Consider the following 17,647-nt stretch of genomic DNA (forward strand, 5'->3'; position numbering starts at 1 on the left):
CTGCTCTTATTGTTACTATTATACAATAAAAACATACATTTCATTTCTGTCTGTAAGAGCCGGTGTAAATTTTGCAATTAAATTTATAAAACTTGTCAAAGTTGTATCTGCTTTGTAACTAAGGTGGTGTCACAGTTACTATTACTCAGTGGTTTTTACATCTTGTGCCAGACCCGAGTAAGTGAAAAGTTATTTGTTCAGCCAAACAAAACTCAGCCCCTGCCAGCATGCTGTGCAGTTACAGGGTGGTCAAGAAGCCATGTGAGACATCTATCTTACAGAGCTTATATATTTTGGAAATGGTGCTCATGTGTAGATATAGTAAGGTATGGAATGAAACTGTGAGACTGCCTGCACATTTTCTAAGATGTACACTTTTTATTGTGACTGTATATAGAAACATAAAACATGAGGCAAGATTATTAATTAATAGTTCTAATTTCTTTGAATTAAACAATAGTAAACGAGTTTTAGGTTTGCATTTGAATAAGAAAAACCAGAGGCTTAGTAAGTTATTACAGAAAGTGCGTAGTTCAAAACTGACCTTTTTTGGTTGATAGTGATTATTTCACTAATATCACAATTGTTAATCAAAATCAAATATAAATTTAAAAAGATTAATACTCTATAGAATTGTCAGAATCAGGAGATTTTTTATAGATAGGGAGACAGAGAGGTTAGAAGCACAAGTTGATACAGCTCACGACAAACCAACTCAGGATCCAGATTAGGACCTGAGTGCAGCCATGCAACGAGTGACACCTCAGCACAACACTATTTCAGATCGAGTGGAACAGTGTGAGGATTTTTATGGTGCCTGGAGTGCCAATTCTGCCACCAATCCCCAAGTGTTTCCCTGCAGGTTGGAAGGCAGGGCTGGATACAGATTAACATCATACCCAGGATGGAGCAATTGCAGGTTAAGAGCCTTGCTCAAGGGCCCAACAGAGCAGAGTCCTTTTTGGCATTTACGGGACTTGAACTGGCAACCTTCCGATTGCCAGTGCAGATCCCTAGCCTCAGTACCACCACTCCACCAATGCTAAAATAGAATAGAATAAAATAAAATTGAACAGAATAGATATGCTTAGCAGAATTTCAACCTTCATGTTCAGTGTAGTTGGTGAGTAATGTGACCTAATGTTTCAGGATCTACATCAAAATTCAAAATTCACATTCAGTCTCTTTATTGTTAACTGTGTGATTCTACAATTTTACTGAACCTGGCTGTGCTGATCTTTTTAAAGAGGTGTTTTTAAAGTTGCACCTTTCATTTATTCAATCACTTTGCAATTGATAGCATATAGTTTTAAGGAAGTAGCATTAATCAAATACAAATGTATTCAAAATAATTTTAAAAAGTCTGCCCACTATAAAAACAGGCATTGTACACATCTTGAAACATGGTCCAACACAGTGTAATGCAATTTCTAGGAGCAAACCCCTCAGATAAAATTCAAACAAAATATACAATGAGTGACTTGTTGCCATCCACTACCCATTCATCCTTTGAAAGGGGATTTGGGTGGTTAGCAGGTTGCAACTGATGGTCATTTACTGAATGCTGCAAAATCCTGACAACAGTGCCTTGACACCAACTTCTCTGGGCTGGGAAAGATGTTTTACTATTATGGTACAACAAATGTCTACACATGTTTATTATTATTGTAATTGCAGTTATGTAAGGTATAACTTGATTAAGTCTTTGTGTGCTACCTGATGTTTTGAAATGCTCCCTGAGAGGCCATTATGAGACGGAATGCAAAGTAACAGCAGACAAGGGAGAGGGTTCTCTGCCATGCAGACAAGAGGAGAACATGCAAATTTAACACATACACAACCGAGTGTAGGGTCTGAACCTGGAATGCTGGATCCATAAGGCAGTAAAAAGTAATTTATAAATGGCTAATTTGGAAAATTTTAGGAGACAGGCTAAAGTATATGTTTTCTAACCCGTAGGTCAAGTAACAAGCTTTTTGTTTAAGAAATTCTCCGTCTCCTTCACCATCACATATGTGCATACACTGCACATTAAGTCAATCATAATAACAGAAGTGAGAGTTTTGCATTTCTTAGGTTCTCTTGGGACCATGACGACGAGACAGTGCAGAAATAACTAGAGATCCATAAATTACATTTATAGTAGCCTTGCCCTACACAAGTAAGGACCAAGTGTGAATAACATTCATTTATTAGCAATTTTTTAAATCAACATTTTATAAAAATTTTAAAATAGACATAAATAATATGTTTAATTCCAATGGCTCTAATCAATATTTAAACAGAAGGTTGCAATTAGATATTAATTTGATGAAAACTGTAAAAAAAAATGAATGGCAAAATATACTATGAAGCACTGCCCAGCATATTCAATGAAAGTAAAACAACACAAATTCATATCGCTTTCCCTTCTGACATAATCAGATAACACCTCTTTTCAAAGAAGCAGTCATGGAGATGCACTGTTAAATTTTGTGAATAAGAATATTTTTTCTTCCAGGATAGTAACAGAAAGTATTTATGTTCCAACCTTTTTAAAAGCATACATATTTAGAGAGGATACCAGAAAAAAATGTATGTAAAAAACTCACATCAAAGTGCTTGCAGTTAAAACTGATGACATATTTTCAGGTGCATTCACCAAGAGTACACCACAGGCACACATGTATTTACAGTATCATTCCATGCTCCCATTTTCCAAATTTCAAGGCAACTACTCATTACATCAAAAGGAGGCATTCGAGCAAAAGCTAATGATGATGAAGCTTTTTCTCCAGGCTCACTGTAATTTGAAGGCCTGAAAATATATGCAGCTCCATTATCTCAGTAAATAAGTACTTACTCGGCAGTTGCTCAGTTCCTCCGCTTTCACGATGATTGTTCCGCATTTCCTACCAGGGATACCACTGTTAAAAACAAAGACTATTATTATTCCAGCTTCTTCAGACTCTATACCTCTGTCATAATTTTGTTTTTTATTGTCTAAGCAATAAACAATGTTTAACTAGAGTTTAGGGGATTCTATATTTGTTATTTTGTTCAGATCTTTAGGTAAGCCTTTAGCAATCCAGTATATACACATATTGGTACAGACAGCTTTAACATTATTGACTAATAATGCATTTTTAAACCAAATAGTGTAGGAATATTGATATGGAGATTTAGTAAAGAATATAGAATGAGTAATATTATTCTGTTTATAAAAAAACAAAGGTACTGTAAAAGTAATCACATCATAAACATTTTTGATTTTTATTGTAAAATGAATAAAAAATTAGTGCGTTTCCCCTGGGCTTTGTTCTTTTACCATTGGTGCTCAAAAAGGCTCCAGCTTCCTGTGACCATGGGAGTATAGTTACAGAAAAAAGATGAAAAACATTTTCTCTTAAGGATCTACCTGCAAACAGTCTAATCTTTAGCTCATAGCCCAAATTTTTCATTACAAAATTATACAACACACATCTATATCAATTAAATATGAGTCAATTTAGAATCAGTTGCCAGTAAATGTAACTTGCATGTCACTGCAATGTGGACAGAAACCAGGAGACATTCACACAAACAAAGCAAGGTCTAGCTAACTACACTAGGGCAGCTAGGAACCAAACCACTATAAGTCAACACAATATTATTATAAAAATATGTGTTCGAAGGAACAGAATACATTTTATAGTATAATATATAAAACAAGAGTGATTTATCTTTTTATAACCCATTAGTTTTAGACTAGCTCACATTGTCAAAACAGGCCAAGGTTCAATATGCTAGAATTACCACACATTGAAAGGGTGGTGACCAGCATACAGAAAACAGCCTTTTTTATTGCAGAAAACATATTAATTGTTTAATTAATGTGTCTGTTTCAAGCAGCTATTCATAGCACATCATAAATGCTTAAAGATGTCAAGCAAATTAGTATAACAGTAACAGTTAATTAGATCCTACTTAAATCAATCAAGTTAGTGAAGATCATTATTTCTATGAATGGGCCTACTGTGTACAAAAAAATCGTTCACACTAAATATACATCATTCTTAAAGTCTACCTTGATATTTACATATACAGTACCTCCTAAAGGGGTTTCTGTAACATTATCAGTCATTAGTTTATAGTCCTGTTTTGGGCTGGCGCCCTGCCCAGGGTTTGTTTCCTGCCATGTACCCTGTGTTGGCTGGGATTGGCTCCAGCAGACCCCCGTGACCCTGTAGTTAGGATATAGCGGTTTGGATGATGGATGGATAGTTTATAGCCATAATGAGTATGGAAATCCATGAAGCAATTCTGACAAATTCTTCTGTCCTTCTTTTTGAAAACCACTGCATTCTTCTTAAATTGCTTTGTATACTTTAGGTGTATACAGAACAAGACAACAACTATTGCAAATGAAATGACTGAAAATCAGTATGTGTCATGTTCAGGCTCATGTTTCTGATTTTTCTACAAATTTTCCTTGAACTCTAAAAATTAGTACTTGGTTTAGAGGTCAAGGAATCTTGTGGTCATATTAATTTTAATGTCTGATACATTTTCAAAAATGCTGAAACCAAATGATGCCATTTTATTTTTCTTATGGGTGCCGCCATTTTCATATCATTTCCAGGTCAAGAGTATAAAGGTCGCATTGAGCTTTTCTTTGTCATCTTTAACTGGATTCAAACCAAACCTTTCAACTTTAATTCCTCTGTTGTTTTGAAATGTTTCTGGTTAACAAATTCTGGCTCTGATATTTTTACAATTTAAGACTGACGTTTTGGCTCTGGTTATTTGTGGATTTATTTATTGGTTTTTGAATTCTTTCCTTCTTTATTTGACTTTGTTTTGTAGTGTGTGTTAAGCCTTGGATTTTTCACTCTTGACCTTCAATCTGTGACCCACCACTTGCTTTGGTTAAGATTCATTTCCAGATTCCATTTCCATGTAAACTCTGCTGCTGCCCCATGCAGTTAGCACAGTATTGGCAGGAGAGACATAATACAAAATCAGAACACAGACAGACAGACCAACTGACAGATAGAAAATTTGCAAACAAATAAAATACTTCTCAGCTGTGTACTGCTATTGTGTTAATTTCATCAAACCACATATACATTTGGACTTTCCTCCTTATTATATAACTAGATGTTCCCTGTGGCCCCGCCCATGTAATAGTGAAACAGGACAAACTTTAAAAAATTAATGAAACAAAAATGTCATTCTGGCCAAGCAGACGGTAGGTCCACTCCAATGTCAAACATTGGCACAGTATCTGATCATGTTCAGCTCTGACAGGACAGTGTCCTCCATGTAGGGAGAAAAGCATGTGGCTGTGATATCTCTGGTAATCAGCAGTTACCCTCTAAAAGACACAAAGCTCTGACCTCTCTCTCAAAAACACCAAAAGTTATCAATGTGTTGAACAAACAGGTATGGCTAGCTAAGAGGAGGCAAGGTACGCTCCAACATGTGGCGAGAGGTGGACTGACTTGGAGCCTGGCGAGTGAGTGAGGATGGCCCTGTCCCCCTAACCTCGGCCTGCAGCTGCTCTCTTGGATTTGTGCAAACAAATCGGTTCTGCAAGTGAACTATGATATTTAGTGAGATGACAGAACTTGCAAAATCGAACAGAAAGTTCAAGCAAATTATAGAAAAAATACCTGATCTAAAACTTTAGTAGTTCTCTTGTGAAAAGCGAGACAGATTTTATATATATGCAGATATAGAAGTCTACGCTTCCAAGTACAATCTAATAAAATTACAAACATATCAGTTCAGCCATTTTTATATTTATATTTATTATTTCATACTTTGATAGATTTTTCTTTTATAAATAAAGTAAAAGCATTTCACATTAGTTGCAGCAGTCCAAATACTATGATGTTCTGTATGTCTGTCTGTATCTTATACCATGTACTTCTGTACATATTTTTAGTGTAAAACATTCTGCAACATGTTTTTAATATGAAAAGTATAAATTTTTCCAAAAGAGACTGAGGATAAGGCTAAGGAAAACAAAGGCAAACAAAAAACTTACAAGAAAACTTTAGGAACAGTATTATTGATATATTTCAAACAAAAATCACAGTATTAGTATATCACAACTTGCAAGTCCTTAAAAGATGCAGATTTATCAAGCAGAAAAGTACCTTTCCATCTAGAGAAACACTCTGATTGCAACATCAGGATTTTTTTCAGTTAAAAAGTAATGTGATCATTGCAATTGCTTGCCTTCAAAAGGAATAAACAATTTTCAGCACATCAGCTGCATATTGGAAGAACTGCGGAAATGTGTTTTCTTCGTACTTGATAACATCAATCAGCTATCACAATGGTAAAAGATTGATTTAAACTTGAGTTACTATCCATTTTGCACAGCTAGAATACCTACTGAACTGGATAAAAACTAGGTAAATTGCTCCATTAAACCAGTAATGGAAACTGCAGCAAGAAACATGATTATTGTGGATGCAATCATAACAGCAAGCTATAAATAGAAAATAAAGGGTTCCAATCCAAAGCTACTACTATCTACTTATATGTTTTTAGTAATACGTTTAACCATACACCTTCTTCCATCTATCTACAATGGGAACAGTTTCATATTCCTTATTTTAAATTAGACTGTCTATAGTAAGCAAGTTCAGTAATGCATTGCACCCATTTGTTATTCCAGTTCACCTAATGTTTCCAAAATAGCATCCTTCTTTTAGTTTTACGTGAGGCTATTGTCAAGTCTCACCCTCAGGTGAGCCTTCTGTCACAGAATAATCATATAGTGTGCCTATGGCATTGAGCCAGATGTGCATTTTGCCAAAGGCCATTCCTTATACAAAAGGAACTGCATGCAAATTTTCTTTTGTCTTTCTGCTTTGGATTTCCTCTGTGAGTTGCTTGGACTTAATTACAGTGTGTCTTACCTTTTGCATTTATTTTTTTCTATTAATGATTTGACTTAAAGGCAACACAACTATGATTTTGCTTTTGTTTACTTGTTTACTAAAGCTTCCATTATGCTCCTGCTTTTACCAGTAAATTATTCTTTTCCTTAATCTAAACAATAAAAATGACCATGAGAGTGCATGCCTTACTTTACTGATCAAATACTTTTATATTCAATTTCTTCCATAAGAGCAGCAAATGTTTGTTCTACGTCACTGGAAAAATGGCAGGTGAAACAGTTTAACAGGATCAAGAGATGAAAGTGACAAAATCAAAGTTGTAAACTATAAATTATAGTGGGGATCATAAATGTTGTGAATCATGTACCAGGGGATACCTACCTTTGTCATACCAAGCCCCCTAAGAGACTTACTTTAGGCTGAGAACCCCCTATCTATCAACATCCAAAAAATGACATATCCCACATGTCTATAATAAACTGCTATATAGACCTACCTGTTAAGTGCATGTAACAAAACTATATACTGTAAACCAAGGCACTTTTACTATGGAAAAATAGATAGACTGTTCATTATCTCTCTATTATATAAAAAAATTTTGGGACGAGGCAAGACTTTCTCAGAGAGACACTTTAACGTCCTGCGAGACAAAGAGTAGAAGATAAAGTAGAAGGTCATAAAGAATTCAAACATGTTGGTGCAATACACATACAGAGTAGGTTAGATATAATGGAAGTATGAAAATTCGAAAGTCTCCAAAAAATGATAGTGTTGCCGCTTTGCGTAAGGTGAAGTCAGGCACGGGTAAGACGCGTGTCAAAGAAATCTCTCAGTCCAAAAGTTCGTTTTAAAAATATTTAGTGAAAGTTAAAGGCAAATAATCCATACAAGAATAAAAAGAAAAATAGTTACACACAAAGGATAAAGGCAAAAAAAGGGGAAAAATGTATCTTCTATAAACTTAGTTTTTCTTATGAAGCTTTGGTTACTTCTGTACTTAAAGGTTATTTACTTCTTCTTCTGTATGCTTTAAACATACGGTTCAAAATTTAGATCTTTTAGTTTACGAGTTACTTTACACTCAAAAGACCCTTAGGCCGTTGGCACTTAGATATGCGCCAAGCTCGCCGTGCATAAGCACGAACGCGAGCATAAAACGAATTCTTTCAAGGACATGGTTAAAAAACCGTATGCCTCTATACCTTACACAAGGTAAGGCAAAACACTTACTAAAGAACATTGTTTACTGAAAAACTGTTAAGAAATGACAGGAAAATACCAACTCAATTCTATTCACGGGGGTTTTAGGAACCTCCCATATTTTATGCATTATCATCTAGTAAATATTCATACATTTTATAGAACTGGGAAAATGGCTCTTACAGATAGTAAAGATCACATTAGCACAAACAAACTGAAATTATTACTCGATTAAATAACGGAACAGCGAAAAGAGATTGAATATACTTGTAGATCATGTAATTCGTGTTGCCATCTGGGAAAAGTAGTGTTTCTTCCCAATGAAGAGGCATATCCACGAGAATTAAAAGATTTGTTATTTGGTGAAAATGAAATCCACATATGCTGTCACGCTTGGGTAACAGAGATGCACAGATACACAGGAGATTTTAGAGACAGAAATGTTATTCAGACACTTCAAACAAACATAAGTCTCTTTCAGGAGTGAATCAAAGTCTGTGTGTAGTTGGAGGGGACAGTTCAGTCTCTCAATTAAACGAACAGAAAATCATCTCCTTCTTAAGGGCACGCAAACCCCAAACAGGAGGAGAGGATGTCTGGGGGAGAAGAGAGACAAGACAGTGAAACAAAAGGACAGCTGCTGTACATGCTTTTAAATGTTCAAAGTGCCGCGTGAGATGCAGATCACACGGCACAGCAGCAGTGCAATCCAGCAGCTGATCAAGCAAAGAGAAGGTAAAAAAAAAACTGTTTCCCATTGTATTACCATTAAGAAGGGGGTTTCGGAGGAGTGACCGAGTCTACTTGGGGTGCATTCAGCCCCCCTCTTCAAAATGCAAGCGGTAAGAGATGTGAAGTGGCTGGCATGCAGCACAGGCTTGGGGGGAGGGCTTCACTTTGGCGAGTGAAGCGAGCAGGGGGTTAAGCCCCCTAGTAAATAAATAAATAAATACCATACCATACCATATTTATTTGTTGAGCGCTTAAAAACACAGCATTAAAACTGACCAAAGCGCTGTACAGTTACAACAAGCAGGACTAAAAGCAAAATATTAAAAACAAACATTAAGAGAGAATTAAAACAGAGATACTAAAACAGGTCAGGGGACCAAATAAAATAGAGAAAATAGCAAAAGGCAAGTGGAAAATGAAACAGGTTAAGAATTAAAAGCCAATGTAAAGAAGTGCATTTTTAAGTGAGATTTGAATGTGGCGACTGAAGCGGCTTGCCTAACCAGAGTTACAGAGCCTGGGTGCACAGACGGAGAAAGCCCTTTCACCACGAGCTTTAAAACGTGCCTTGGGAATGGTTAGGAGCAGCTGATCTGCGGATCTGAGAACACGAGGGGGATTGTGACAATGGAGCAAGACACTCAAATAGGCGGGGGCTAGACCGTTTAATGCCTTATAGGTTAGGAGGAGAATCTTAAAATCGATTCTGAATCTAACCGGCAGCCAGTGTAGGGTTTTCAAAATCGGTGAAATGTGTTGGCTTCTGCTACTTCCAGTTAGAAGCCTTGCAGCCGCATTTTGAGCCAGTTGGAGTCTAGAAAGCGTGGCTTTACTGATACCAAAAAGGCAGGAATTAGAGTAGTCAAGCCAGGACGTAATGAATGCATGGATTACTGATTCCAGGAGGTGGTTAGACAGAATAGGCTTGAGTTTGGCGATTCGCCTTAGATGGAAAAAGCAGGATTTTACTGTGCTGTTGACTTGAGCATCCATTTTCAGGAACGTATCCATTTTGATTCCAAGATTGGAGACAGACGAAGTTACTGGAATGGGAAGAGAACGAGGCCAAGGGGTGGAGCCTGTTTGCAGTCGGGACTAAAACAATGACCTCGGTTTTGAATCGTTCAGGTGAAGGAAGTTTACAGCCAGCCAGTCCTTAATGTCAGATAGGCAGTCGAGAAGAGGTTTGGTGGAGTCCGTTGGCTTGAGGGAGAAATAAATTTGGCAGTCGTCAGCATATAGGTGATATGAAATTGCATGTTTTCTAAAAATTGCACCTAAAGGCAGGATGTAGATTGAAAAAAGTAGTGGCCCTAAAATGGAACCCTGGGGACCCACATGGGAGTGGGACTGATTCAGATGAAAAATCGTCTAGCATGACTCTGAGAGTCCTGTTGCAGAAATATGACCTGAACCAGTCGAGGGCTAAGCCAGATACACCAGCCCAGGATTCGAGTCGGGAGATCATGATGTCATGGTCGATTGTGTCGAAAGCAGCAGATAAGTCGAGAAGAACCATAACCACATGGAGTCCTGAGTCCAATGCCAAAAGGACGTCATTTAGGACACGTAAATGCGCGGTTTCTGTGCTGTGTTGGGGCCTAAAGCCTGACTGAAAAAATCCATTACCTGATGGTCCTGTAGGTGATGAGTTAATTGCTCATAAACTACTTTTTCTAGTATTTTTGACAAGAAAGGTAGTTTGAAGATTGGACGAAAATTGGAAAGAACGGCAGGGTCAAGATCAGGTTTTTTCACAATTGGATGTACAACAGCATGTTTGAAAGCACGAGGAACTATAGCCGAGGATAGACTACTAGTTATGATCTTTAGGACTTTATATCGAATAACAGGAAACACATCTTTCAGCAGTCTGGAGGGCACCACAAGGCTTCATTGAGGCGACGATTTTTTCCAGATGGGGGAGCGAAATGGGTTCAAAGCTGGTGAGGGAACGTGCAGGAGCGGCTAAATCAACAGAGCCAGAAGAAGAAATGTAGATCTGGGATCTAATGTTCGTGACCTTATCCAGAAAAAACGTGAGGATCTGATTACAAAGAGCAGTGGAGGCAGAAGAGAAAACAGTTATGGCTGGAGAGAGGACAGCATTTAGTGTTTTGTATAAGACATGTTGATTGCCAGAGTTTTTTGAGATGATGTCAGCGAAAAAACGGTTCCTTGCACCTCTGACCGCTCTCTGGTATTGGGACCACGCGTCTCTCATGCAGTCGAAGGTAACAGTGAGACCATCTTTCCTCCATTTACGTTCTAGCCGCCTACAGTTTTGCCTGATGGAGCGAGTTTGTTCTTTTAGCCATGGGTCATGCTTGACTTTGGATTGTCTCCGTTTGAGTGGGGCTACGACATCCATCATAAAACTCAGCTCAGGCCTAGTCAGACTTTTGGACTTGGATGTTCTTGTATAGTTTGTCCACTCTTGGCGGCAGCCGGCTTAGGGACAGCCTCAATCATTTTCCACATTTAGATGTGTTGTTTTTGATTTGCAGTACTTTGAATGGAGAAAAACCTGGCTCACCACAGGCATGTTTGTTGCAAATGGTAAGAGGCACCAGATGGCTTTTTCATTCAACACTGGGCATTCGTTTCTGAGATTGCTAGAGAACTGTGATGGGAATGACAGCGTAAACACTATGCTATCCCCACCAAAATTAAAAGTTACCATCTTATGAGTGACTAGCAAAATACCCGCGCTTTGCAGCGGTGAAGTACTGCCTTAAAATTTTTATTAAGAAGAAAATTAAACCTTTTTAATCTGAGGGAAAATATACCAATAATTATTTGTTAAGGATCTCTTTTTATACCACATTGTCAGTTCGGCCTTCCGGTTGTAATATGACCAAGCTGTGCGCTGAGCTTTCTTTTAAAGCATGCAACGTACAGTTGGCCATGTGAACAGTAATCTTGTTTCAAATCTCACAGCTTGGATTGCTGCTGTCATAATTGGTTTGAGTTTCATGGTTTGTTTCAATTATGACAGTATTTGCAGGACTTGTTGTGTTGAAGTGACATTTGGCATCTGTCAAGCATTGTAAGCACACAACCGGTTTCATCAATAACTTCACATCCAGCTTTTGAGAGTTTAAACATTCATAAACATCAAAGTGTCCACTACTCAAATCGTCACCTGTGAATCTAAGATGTTTAAGAGGCATTGGCGGTTGTCCAAAGGTGTAAAATATTTGGCCGTTTCGGTACACTTGAAAGCGACAACCGAACAATTCAGCGGCAGCCATCAACTCACATGCAGAACAATAGGTGAAGGGCTTAAGCATTTCACTCTTATAGTGCTCCTGTGTAGTATAATTATCTCCTGTACCATCATCAGTCCACACCTTGAACCTGTCCCAGTCATTCAATACATAAGACACAATGTTCCTCCGGATATCAAGAGTGAGCCTGATATGGCCGTGCAATATGAAACAAAGAGAATGGAAAAGGTAGGTGGTATCTCCGGGCATGGAAACCACTCAGTGACAGTTCTTTGATCGATGGTGATCACCTCGATAGACATGTTAATGGGGGTACGATTGGAAAGGAAATGGGTACCTGAACAATGTAAAGTAAGTCTAAAATACCTACACAATAACTATAATCGTAATAAACGAACAATAAAACAGTGGAGAAGCCGTGGAAAAAATAAAAAGGCTGTAGTTATCAGCAGGGAGACATGAATCCCGTGGCGAAGCAAGGAAGGGAATGTAGAGACTGGAGCGACGGACGGCCTTATATAGGCAGGCAGCCAACAACATGGGAGGCGTTGGGATGGGGGACCAAACAGCGCCTCACACGGTGACCGAGCTGCAGGCTATGGATGTATATATGTATGTAAGTAGGATTCAGTTAGCGTTGGGAACCCGCGTTCCAAATTTCTTGAAGATAGGCCCATAAGTAACAAAGACCGTTGGAAAGTTCAATATGGCGGCCGACAGTGGCGTCATACCACTGAAATAAGTATGTACATTGGTTTTCGTGAAGATGGGGCCATAAATAAGAAAACAAGAAAGTTCAACATGGCGGACGTTGTCAACCATTATGACCGTTACGTGTAGAATTTCGAAATTAAACCTGCTTAACTTTTGTAAGTAAGCTGTAAGGAATGAGCCTGCCAAATTTCAGCCTTCTACCTACACGGGAAGTTGGACAATTAGTGACGTTGGAAAGTTCTATATGGCGGACGACAGTGGCGTCATACCACCGAAATAAGTACGTACATCGGTTTCAGTTAGTGCAGGGAAGCCACCTACCAAATTTTATGAAGATGGTGTCAACCTTCGACCTACACGGGAAGTTAGAGAATTAGTGACGTTGGAAAGTTCAATATGGCGGCCAACAGTGGCGTCATACCACCAAAATAAGTATGTACATCAGTTTCGGTTAGCACAGGGAAACCGCCTACAAATTTTGTGACAATGGGGCCATAAATAAGAAAGTTCAAAATGGAGGACTTTGTCGACCGTTATGACTGTTACGTGTAGAATTTCGAAATGAAACCTGCTTAACTTTTGTAAGCTGTAAGGAATAAGCCTGCCAAATTTCAGCCTTCTACCTACATGAGAAGTTGGAGAATTAGTGATGAGTCAGTGAGTGAGTGAGTCAGTCAGTCAGTCAGTGAGGGATTTGCCTTTTATTAGTATAGATTATAATATTAAAAGTTAAATAGCAAAAAAATAAACTTTAAAACTGGTCAGTTTTTTACTAAAGCTAGCTTGTCATGAACATCTCCAGAAAATGTTGTCTTTTGTTTTTGAGTCATTGCTGAGATATCATTATTTATCTGAAGTGTGTATCCAAACCACAGTTCCTTTACAATGCTGCTAAATAGCAGTTAATGATCAGTGAATGGTATGTGGTTAGTAGGATTCATGAAAATTAAGACTAAAGCCATAACTATCAGTGAAAATATCATTTTAATTGAAATAAACATAAAAATTAATTAAAAATGAATAAAAAAGACAATAAAGCCAAAGTAACTCAAACAAAAAAATAAGTAATATAAAATCAGAAGAGTTTGTTTTTCTCTTCAGTTCATACTTTTGACTTCTTCAGAGACACTGGCCTACAAAAAAGGGCATTGAATTAAGTAAATCATATTCGAGATCATGCATGCTTTCATTGGGTTACTCATATGACCAAATCAGCATGCCAAGTTTTGTTAAAATCTGTGACAAGTTCCAAAAATGTTATGATTTGACAATGAATTACCGTAGTGTAAATTACAAAGGGATATTCTGCCCTCACAAGGTAATGCTGCTAGTCTTCTAAGGCTTATTTAATAGCAACCAGCTTTCTGTTTACTACATTATACAGTAGTTCTGTTCATCTCAACATCAGAGAACCTTTGTGACAATATTGCTCCTACCCAGAACCTAGATGCATCAGTTTCTCTTCAGACTACAGGGTAATATTAGGATGTCACAAAAAGGATGCTGAAGTGAAAAGGTCCATTAAATGCCCAAAGGATTTTTGAGCCTCGGCTCTCCAAATGAAGGTATGATGTGACTTCCTGATACAAGCAAATGACTGTTCTAATTTAAACATGTAATAATAATTTGAAAACCCAATAAATCTCTGTAATTGTTTTACACTCTCCAAAGGCTTCCATTTCAAAATTGTTGTAAATTTTGTTTCATCCATACAAAGTCTCAAACATGATATTTCCTAGCCAAAAAAACAGAACTGAACTCACACATCTGTAGACTTGCAAATAATTTATTATTTCTAGAAGGTCTGGAAAGCAAATCTTTCACATGACCAGTATGAGTATTAGGGTCATTCAAAAATATCATGATGTCAGCTATGTTTACCAATACAAAAATGTCCAACACATTTTGAAAGATATTCACAAAAATCTGAAAAACTGCTGGTGTACTAGGTAAACCACAGAGGGTTTTACCCAACACTTATAATATCTATTTGTGGTGTTAAATGCAGTTTTCCATTCATTAACTTATCTAATTCAAATGTATGCACTGTACAGATCTAATTTGATGGATATAATAGAGCCAGTCAACTGATTTAACAAAGCAATTAATTACTCTTTATGATACCTTATTTAACTCAATCTACTCAACACAGGGGAGAAAGAAGAAAACCTACATAATATACAAGTTGAACTAACCCCTTTCAAGATAAGCAAGATAAGTAAACTAATTTGTAATTGAAGTTGCACATAAGGTTTCTCTGTTTGAAGACAGAGGAGTCTGAAAATTTGCCAATGCTGTGCGACAGGAGATTTTGAAAAAAATGTACCTATTGTGTTGTATTCAAAATATCTCTACAAAAATTGCATTTTCCATGAAAAATTTCCTGTAATAAGTGTGCCAAATTTCAACAAAGCCTGTTCACTGGGAGGGGAGATACTTCATGCAGACAGACATATATGAAGACAACAGTAGGTGCTTATGGCAATACAGGCAAACACACCTAAAAACATTCCCCAGCTATAACAATGCATTTAGGTTGTAATTCAGTTGTTAGAGATGGGGATTCAGCATTTTATGTTGTTGACTCTTTGCTTCCACATAAAACTTGAAAGGAAGCCACAAAAATCCTCTGCCCAAAAAGTAATGTCTGGTGTCATCTTAATAACTGAAAAAACAAATGGCTCCTGTACTTATTGTTATAATGATGGCATAATTATTAATGTCCTGTATATTTATATAGGCAAGTATCACAGTGGGCAGAGGTTAGAACCCATCGAGATACTGGTGACACACTTTAGACTTTGCATGAATTGCAAAGTAATTTGCTGGGACTTTGCAAATATAGTTTAGTAGTGGGAGCCACAGGACCTACCAAGACAGTCATAGCCCCAAGAAACAAGCAAACCAAGAAAGATAAAAATTGTGGCACACTCGAGGGACCACTCTAGAGTTAAAGTGATGTTGGGAAAATAAATGTCTAAAAAATATAATTATTGTGTCCATTATGTTAACAATGCTTAACAAATTACACATGATGACAATAATAAACAAACTATTGTCAAATATGAGTATACAGGAGAAACATCAAAGTTACATAGACAGATAGTTGGTGAGCAAAACGTCTTCTATACATTTTACCTTAATGTTGGAACTTTGAGCCTAAGCAAATTCTAATACAGAAAACAAAGAAAAGTCCCACTGCACACATTTTGTAGAAAATATGAATGCAGGGTATACTTGGAAAAGACATTGGTAAGCCCTACAGCAGAGCTGCTGGGCTCACTCACTGTGACAGATGAAGAGCCTTACAGTTGATTCTGCAAATTGAAAGGAGGCAGATTATATGGCATGAGCACTGGAGGATGCTCTAAGACTCCTAACACATGAGCTGTTCAGGTCACTATCAACTGACAGGAAACCTTGGCCACATGCAGCACATACTTCAGTAAGCCCAGGAATTATGAAGAAGCAGTTTGCCACTGACACCGTCTCCAAAAATGCTGGCAGTAAAATCACTTAATGTGTACAGCTGGTCATTTTATTTAATGATTGTTATAGCAGTGTCAAGGTGTTTTCAAAGTTTTAATGATTCTTTTATGTTTTTTTAGCCTTTTAATTTTACATATTTATCCATTTGTCCACTGAATTATGTTTTATAGATCAACTATATACCACTCTAACAGAATTCATTGTTGTACAAAGCCAAAAACATGTCTTGTTCCAAAGGGAAGAGCTGGGAAGCAACAGGGTAATCTCTTCAGTTTACAAGTACTAGTATTTTCAATTGTATATTATATTTAATATGATCAAAGATCTATAACATTGAATAGGTGCCCTTTGAAAGTTATTAAATGACAAAAAATGTATTTCATCTTGTATATTCTGAGACTGATTATTTACCTCAATGCACTCCACTCCTGGGCTCACTTTCCTATTCGCCTGCTTCCTTTTTGTCTCACACTGGCTCTATCCCCTTTCAGCCCTTCTCTCCCTTCCTTTGACGTTTGTGCCTTTTTTTAATTTTTTTTTCTCTGTTCTCCTCTCTGCTTTGCAGGCTCCTTTATCCTCCCTGATTGGGCGCAGGTGTGGTGCATTGTTCATTGTGAGATGTGAGTGAGACGTCTGACTGATGTGCTCAGCTTTGCACGTGTATGCACGATCTGCCAAGCACCCCAATCAACCCCTGAGTGAATCACACTTGCACACACGTGCACCTGATCAGAACCTGCACTTCACAAGACAAGATTATTTAAAAACTGCACTGTGCCATGGACCTCTCATCACAGTATATCAAATTTTAAAATCATTTGTGGAACTATCTATTTAAATTCAGGATCACACAGAGCCAGAGCTTATACTTGAGGCACACACTGTAATATTGAGGAAGATGTTGGGGTTGCACATTCATATCCTGTCTGCGTACAATGTAGATCTATAAAATTAAAAAAAAAATACATCAGAGTATTTGAAAGCTGAAAGAACACGCAATATCATTAGTTTTAGTTTATTGTTTTCTTGAGATCACAAGAAAATAAAACTAAACCTTTACTCCTGGATAGCTTGCTAACAAATGACAACAACTGATAATAATAATGATAGCAACTGATGAACACTCGTGATATGTACACAAATGTAAGCTAATTTGCTTCATGAATTTTTGTAATCATTTCGGGTGAACTGTTGCATGTCTACTTTGTGTTGCTTTGTGTCAAACTGTGACAGCTAAAGTAGGCACATTTTCAGAACTGAGATCTGATCTGAGTAATTTTTGGACAGACCCCTTCCCCCCTTACTTAACAGTGCTAATGAAATAAGCTGCCACAACTTAACTTGTCATTAAGATTTTATTTTATGCATAACAAAGACTGTATCCATAATACAAACTTGCATTAGTAA

General features: G+C 37.3%; 1 protein-coding gene across 1 annotated transcript in view; it reads right to left on the minus strand.

Annotated features, from left to right (window-relative positions):
- The window catches only part of LOC120533951 (copine-8), a 780,386-nt gene that overhangs the window by 299,171 nt on the left and 463,568 nt on the right, over positions 1–17,647 (minus strand). The window contains exon 7 of the mRNA XM_039761099.1: positions 2,843–2,906. Within this exon, the coding sequence (XP_039617033.1) occupies positions 2,843–2,906 (64 nt within the window). The remainder of the gene's footprint in view (positions 1–2,842; positions 2,907–17,647) is intronic.

The sequence above is a fragment of the Polypterus senegalus genome, chromosome 8, assembly GCF_016835505.1.
Source record: "Polypterus senegalus isolate Bchr_013 chromosome 8, ASM1683550v1, whole genome shotgun sequence".
Lineage (NCBI taxonomy): Eukaryota > Metazoa > Chordata > Cladistia > Polypteriformes > Polypteridae > Polypterus > Polypterus senegalus.